Below are 7,500 nucleotides of genomic sequence, written 5' to 3'. Positions count from 1 at the left end.
TACGTGTGTGCGCGTGTGTGTGTGTGTGTTTCTGTGTGACTGTGACTATGCGTGTGCGCACCAGAATAAGAATAAGTCTGTTTGGCGTAGAGTGTGTTGGGATGCAGTGAGCGTTAGCACATGAGCTTCTATTGATGCACATGGGTGTGTTGACATCTGTGTATTGAGGATTTGTGTGCTGGATTTGATTTGTGTGTGTCTCTCTCTCTGTGTGTGTGTGTGTGTGTGTGTGTGTGTGTTTGTTCGTGCACGCGCGCCTGTGTGTGTGTGTTCAATTAGTCTCACACATCCCAGCACCCCACCATTCAGAGATGGGAGTTTAATGAGATTAAGAAGCTGACAATATCTCTGAGGAGAGCAGATTCAATTAAGACAGATATCCCTTCAAAATGAATGTGTGATGTGCCAGTGAGTGTGCGCGGGTGTGTGAGACACAGACACAGTGGGGTGTGGGATGTCTGTTCTACTGGCAAAAAAAACACTGCCAGACTGTTGTGCAGACTGCAGACACAACGTCTCTCTGAAAACCCATCCCTGAAATAATGCGCCTGCCTGTCGTTGGTATCCAAAACTCCAGCAGACAGTGTTGACTGCAGCCTCCTCCTCCTCTTGGACCAGAGGTTTACAGGTAATGCAATTGGGTTTCTAATGATCTTGATGAACTCTTTTAATATCAATGTATGACATGTTCCTCACTAACTTGTGCAGCGTTTCGGAGTGTGTGCATGAGGAAAGGTGGTGGAATTATGTATGTCTATGTGTGTCTATGTGTGTGCGTGTGTGTGTGTGCGTGTTAAAAGGAGAGTTGCAGAGGCACAATGGTGTATCAGTAAATGTGTTTATTAAAGACGGAGACAAAATGCAGTCCCCCACTGCCACCTCTTACCTTATCTCCATCCTCTCCAGGGGGTCCGAGAGGTCCAGCAGGCCCAGGCAGACCTACTGGTCCCTGGATGCCATCGCGACCAGCAGGGCCCTGGGGTCCTTTCTCGCCCTAAGAAATCAAAGATTGACATTGAGACAGGAACACACACACACACACAAATGCACACACACAAATCTCTCTCTCTCTCATTATCTCTCTCTCTCTCTCTCTCTCTCTCTCTCTCTCTCTCTCTCACACACACACACACACACACACATAGACTCTTTCATTCACCACATCAGCCGCATTAAGTTAAGCACAGAGCCTTGAAAGCTATCTGGCTCACACTATACAACCCCACCACTGACACCTTGACGCCCTGAGCGAACACCACTAAAACTCATCCACGCCACAGGCATGAATGGGGAAGGGAGGCCGTCAGCATACAGCTCCTCTGTGGCTCATGCCAGGGCAGACAGAGTGTGGTCTTGTACCAGCGCAACTGCCATCTGGCCGGTCAGGGTGGCGAAGGGATGAGCAAGTGATGCTCAACTCGTAACATATTTATGAAACGGCGGCTGTCTTGAGGCGCCGCGCCGTGCAGTACCGTCTGGGCACCAGTGTGGGACTTAAGGGACGTAGCCCACATCAACATGCACACACATGCACAAGCAAGCACACATACGCACACACACACGCACACACACACACACACACACACACATATAATCTTGTATTCATATGTCCAAAACGGTGGTAATGTCTGGGTAAACTCTACTCAAGGGACATAACCCTTAAACCTGTAAACCTGTAAACATGCACTCAAGTGTGCAGACACACACATAGACACACACACAGGCATTCGTGTAATTGCATGCGTAAGCACACATGAACACACACACACACACACACACAACAAACTTACTGGTGCTCCCTTCATACGCACGCACACACACACACACACACACACACACACACACACACACACACACACACACACACACACACACAAACTTACTGGTCCTCCCTTCTCGCCGTTGGGGCCGGGAGGTCCCTGTGGTCCAGGGCGACCTGGCAGACCAGTGGGTCCAGCTGGGCCAGAAGGACCGCGCTCACCAGGGGAGCCCTGCCAGGAGAGAGGGAACAGAAGAAGGAGAGATGGAGAGATGGAGAGATGGAGAAATACGAAAGAGAGAGGACAAAAGAAAGCAAGAGAGAAAGAAAGAGAGAGTGACCAAAACCGTTCGATCAGGTTCCATGATTATTGAGTTACGCCCTTCTTATTTATTTATAAGCAAATCTTTTATGTATGCATGAACGCTGGTGGAGAATATTTCACCTCCACAATAAAGTCGGAAAGTGATGACATGGACAATACATTTCAGTAATGTAGTTAGGCGTGAATTATTTAACCGCACATATCTTATTACCTTATATAACGCAAGTGTAACATCAAATTATAAGGGAACACACTGATTCTTATGAAAACAGGGACAGAGAGTGAAAGGAGAGATGGAGTGAGAGAGAGAAGAAAGCTAATAACGGAGGAGAGTAATAGAAAAGCACAAATCTCTGAGATGAGGGAGACGTTGGCAGAGCCACTAACAAGCAATAGATGGGCCGAGAGACAGCGTCAACAGCAGAAAGATGAGAGGAGATGAACAGAGAGAAGAAATGAAAGATGGAGAGAGAGAAAGAGAGAGAGAGAGAGAGAGAGAGAGTGGGGAGAGTGTACTCACAGCAGGACCAGGTGGACCATTGGGTCCCTCGCTTCCTTTCAGACCATCGGCTCCCTGAGGAGAGAATAACACAGATACACACACACACACACACACACACACACACACACACACACACAGTTTCAGCAATACACCTGCAACACAACAAACACTCCTCCAACCTCCTCACTCCAAACTCCAAACTTAGTTAAAAACTCAGTCTTTACTAACATAGCAACAACATGTATTAATCTTCCAATAATGGGCATGGGAAAAGAGGGTCTCTAATGGCAATTAGATTAAATCATTTAAATGGCAGGCAGAGTCCAACTAAAGCTAATGAGAAAACCACAGAAAATCTATTCACTGATGTATTACAATAAGCAAGATCTTAAGCACGAACATCGGTGGGTCAGCTCAATGTTGATGAGTGATGAGTGGTTCAAGCACACAACACTTTGCTCTTTACACTTGGTTCATCATTTCTGTTCAGACCTCACGGCTATATGTGTGTGTCTATGAGACACTGAATTCTTCAGTTCTATGGTGATTGGTGAGAGAGAGTGCAAGGCTCTAATACTCACCGTTGCACCTGGAAGACCACGTTCTCCGGGGAAGCCTCTCATGCCAGGTGGGCCATCTTTACCAGTGGGGCCAGCGGGACCTGGGTCTCCCTACGGAACACAGCGGAACGAGCTGTCAGGACCAGACTTACAGTACCTCAGCAGAACACATTAGGCCACAAGAACCCAATGATGGAATCTAAGAAGAATCCATTCCCTGTATAAGACTCCATAAAACCCCACAGGTTCAAGTTTGTCTGCAGTACTGTAAATATCAAACACTGGTACAAAATACAGGACAAAGTAAAATGGTAAATCATACACTATGTAGCTATGGTTGGATGTCAGACTACATGACAGTTTACTTGCGGTCGCTCACCTTGGCTCCTTCCTTTCCGGCGGATCCTGGCAGACCCTGCTCACCTGGTGGGCCTGGGGGTCCAGGGTGCCCACGGTCTCCCATTGGTCCAGTCTCACCTGTGGGGCCCTGAGGACAGAGAGGTGCATTATGGGTAAGTGCTATTTCGTCCACCAAAATAGACCTGTGCAGGTCAGTGAACGTTCATCAGAGTGGCATCAGCTCACTGTAGCATCAACGCAGCATCGGTGTGTGTTTTACTGCCGGTGAAGTTAGGTGTGTTTGCAACTTTGCATGTGTGTGAGCCTGCATGTGTCCTTGCGTGATGAATGTACATTTTGCAGGTGTTTGCCTGCATAACCTTAGGTGTGGGAAATAGGAACACAGAAAGTGAGACTGTGTGAAAATGTGTGTGTGCATGTGTGTGTGTGTGTGTGTGTGTGTGTGTGTGTGTGTGTGTGTGTGTATGTGTGTGTGCATGTATTAGCATCGAGAGAGTGGTGCCATGTTGACTGTGCATGCATAATGGATGAGGACTCTGAGTGCTAACACATCCAACAATCAACAGGCACCCCAGTCACGGCCGTCAGCGGAGATCAGGACAAACAAGGGCCAGCCTCGGCTTAATGACCACCTCCTGACCCCCTTCAGCCTTTACAGTGACAGTCTAGACACCGCTGAGGAGAAAGTGTGTGTGTGTGTGTGTGTGTGTGTGTGTATGTGCGCATCTGTGTGTTTGTTTGTGTGTGTGTGTGTGTGGGAGAGGAGAGAGTGTGAGAGTATATGTGTGTGCGTTTGTGTGGGAAGTGTGAAGTGAGCAATCCAGCCGCGTTCGCAACAACACCAAACACTTGAAGTGGAGAGAGCGTTTTGAAACATACACCTTCATGAATATGCATGGCCTTTAAAGAGCAGCTCCTCCACCAGTCAGGAAGAGCTTCAGGGACTCGCAGCCCCACAGGAAACTCCGGACTGACTCACTGTCTGTCTCTCTCTCTGTCTGTCTCTCTGTCTGTCTCTCTCTCTGTCTGTCTCTCTCTCTGTCTCTCTCTTGTCTCTTTCTCTCTCATCAGACAGCCACGACTAAAGCAACCACACACATTCACATCAACGGTGCACCGATACACCAGCAATTCACACACTCACCAACACACACACACACACACATACAGATACACATACAGAGAGACAATCTGAGCATGGTAGAGGTGGATTTGTGGCGCTATGGCAACTCAGTAACATTCTAACTCCATGGCTCTAATGGGGTGATGGAGGACCATCGTTAGGAGGCTCCACTTTAGGAACACCTCGTTAGGGGGAGCTCGTTAGGAATGGAGTCAACTGCTCTGTGCCAAGTGGGCCTCTCACCTGAGGTCCAACCACACCTGGGGGTCCTGGAGGTCCAGTCTTGCCTTGGAAACCCTGGAGAGAGAGGACAGGTCATTATAAGTGTGTATGTCACAGATGTGTCTGTGTAAACATGTGTGTGTGTGTGTGTGTGTGTATGTGTGTGTCCATGTAGGGTTGGGGCGTTGGATACTTACAGTCTCTCCTCTCTGTCCTGGATGTCCGGGCAGTCCATCTTTCCCAGCTGGTCCCTACACACACAAACAAACACACAAACAGAATCAGCAAAAACAGATGAACTATGCTGGTGACCAACCTGGCTACATGGACTATTCCACTCCCTTTATCATTTCAACCTTCAGTTTATCTTATTAAATTGAAGAAACCATTTCCCAAAGGATATTGCCATGTTTCCTCTTGCCTCAGAATGGTTCATTATAGCATCTTTATCAGTCCCACTAACACTAAAAGCTTAAAACTAATTGTTGAGATGCTTTTTTTTTATTTTTAAAGTATATTTTTTGCCTTTATTAATAGGACAGTGAAGAGTGAGAGAGGAAACGAGTGGGAGAGCGAGAGATGGGGTGGGGTCGGGAAATGACCGCAGGTCGGACTCGAACCTGGGCCCCCGTGGGCACTCGGACCCGAGATGCTTTGTCGTGTTCACACTTACAGGGGGTCCCTTTGGTCCGGGGAATCCAGTTGGACCCTGAGGCCCTGGCAGACCCTGCAAGAAACAAGGCAAAGATCAGAGATTCAGACCACAACCCACAACAAACCAACTCACGCACCAGTCACCAGTGTTGATCATGCAGCGTGTAGGTGGGAAAGTGACGTACCCGTTCACCGGGAGGTCCTGGGGGGCCGTCGCTTCCTGAGTTACCCTGTTGGGAAGAACCGAAAAAAAAACTTGTGAAGTGAAACAAGTGAATCCATAAGAACGCATAAGAATATCAATGGTTTCACCCTTTTGTTGCATCAATCATATAACTGTGATATTAGCATAGCGCTATAATTGTTAGCGTTGTCAGCCTACTCATTATAGTCTACTTATCACGCCTCTCATGCCTACTCGTTTAATGTCCTTATGCATCTGAAGTGTTTTGAACATCAAACTGTCTTGTGTAAGACAGGCAGACAGACTCCCATCTAATTTGAACGGACAGAAAACACCCCTTTCCCTTCAGCCCTCCACAACTCAAGGCCAAATTGTGCGGAGGTGTTTTCTTCTTTTTTTGGGGGGGGGGGGGGGGGGTGGTAGGCCACAGGCAGGTGTTAAACTGTACCGCTGATGTGTCTTGAGATGCCTGATTGCACGACCTCCAGTGAACCACTCAACACTTTGTTCCAGTGTGCCAGAAAGGATCATATTTACACTGCTCCAAATTTTATTGATGAAAGCCTTTTCGTGTTTCAGCCTTTGTATTCCATGGCCCTAAGCTCATTTATTCAGGTTTGTAGCTCCAATTGCTTTCGACTGCTAAGGTTATGAATGGTGTGCAACTCAAATGTTATTAAGTTCAAGCTCATTCTCCTGGCCCAGAGAAAACACCCACCCACCCACACATGCACATACACACAACTGTGCAAAATGTGCATGTCACGCTATTGATTCTTGACACTCGTTTGATCAATTTATGTTACATTTTGTAGCATGACCTTTCAAACTTCCACGCACGAGGGTGGAAATACAGGACTACCCCAAAGAGAGTTGCCAGATATCTCAGCTTATAAACAGTTTTCGCTCCAAATTGGGCCTGCGTCCCACTCTGACCCCCCCTCCCTGGTTACAGGGGCCAGTTTTGAACAGGCTCCAGTGCTCTGTTCTGACATACAGTAGCATGTAGCAGCTAGCGCAGATGGAGTTCCTTCACAAGAACCTCTAATGAAGAAGCAAACTCCGACACGTTAGGCTCCTTGTCCTTGACCTCTGACCCCGACTCACCTTTGGTCCGGCTTTTCCTGTTGGACCTCTGGGTCCCCTCTCTCCACGTGGTCCCTGCAGGCAGAGGAGAGAGAGAAGGCGGAGAGAAAAAAAACACAGACGTGAGTCTCAGCTGAAGGCTTTCTCCTTGGCCATTATTAGCATGGGCAGGTGCACGCTACAGAAGTAAGGGTCAAAGGTTGCCAGCAGCAGGAGACTCACCGTTGGTCCCCTCTGACCTCTGGGGCCTGGCTTGCCTGCTGTTCCCTGTGTCAGGGGAAGGGTAAAGACAGAGAGGGGGGAAATAGAGGAAAGAGGGGGAGAGAGAGAGAGAGAGAGAGAGAGAGAGAGAGAGAGAGAGAGAGGGGAAAAAAGGAAGTGATTAACTGAGGAAGGAGATACATTTTTTTTTCCAACAGAGGATACATGACTGCATGAGTGTGCCGGTAAGCGTGTCGGGGTTTACCCACCGTACATACTAATTAAACACCTCACACAGCACTGGGAGTGGAAAGCACCAGTGTAAACACACAGCAACAGATCAGGATTTTTTTTCTCTCTCAAACTCATCAGAAAATAATCTTTAAAGATCCTCAGGTAGCTTGAGAAATTACTTCTCAGGGCATATTTATGAATTTATGGATGCTTCTTTCAGATCTGTGCTCTGTTTAAACATTAAGATTGTGTTTGTGTTGCTGTAACATTAAAATAAGTCCCTCGCCGTA

At 47.7% G+C, this 7,500-nt stretch overlaps 1 protein-coding gene across 2 annotated transcripts in view; it reads right to left on the bottom strand.

Moving 5' to 3' along the window:
* Positions 1-7,500, bottom strand: part of col5a1 (procollagen, type V, alpha 1) — an 88,097-nt gene that overhangs the window by 18,186 nt on the left and 62,411 nt on the right. For both annotated transcript variants that reach the window (XM_062553680.1, XM_062553681.1), the window contains exons 33-43: positions 6,998-7,042; positions 6,797-6,850; positions 5,691-5,735; positions 5,525-5,578; positions 5,049-5,102; positions 4,873-4,926; positions 3,526-3,633; positions 3,168-3,257; positions 2,605-2,658; positions 1,884-1,991; positions 887-994 (exon numbers count right to left, since the gene is read on the bottom strand). In XM_062553680.1, the coding sequence (XP_062409664.1) occupies positions 887-994; positions 1,884-1,991; positions 2,605-2,658; positions 3,168-3,257; positions 3,526-3,633; positions 4,873-4,926; positions 5,049-5,102; positions 5,525-5,578; positions 5,691-5,735; positions 6,797-6,850; positions 6,998-7,042 (774 nt within the window). The remainder of the gene's footprint in view (positions 1-886; positions 995-1,883; positions 1,992-2,604; positions 2,659-3,167; positions 3,258-3,525; positions 3,634-4,872; positions 4,927-5,048; positions 5,103-5,524; positions 5,579-5,690; positions 5,736-6,796; positions 6,851-6,997; positions 7,043-7,500) is intronic.

Source organism: Sardina pilchardus, chromosome 14 (genome assembly GCF_963854185.1).
Source record: "Sardina pilchardus chromosome 14, fSarPil1.1, whole genome shotgun sequence".
Taxonomy (NCBI): Eukaryota; Metazoa; Chordata; class Actinopteri; order Clupeiformes; family Clupeidae; genus Sardina; species Sardina pilchardus.
This window is presented reverse-complemented; position numbering and strand designations above follow the sequence as displayed.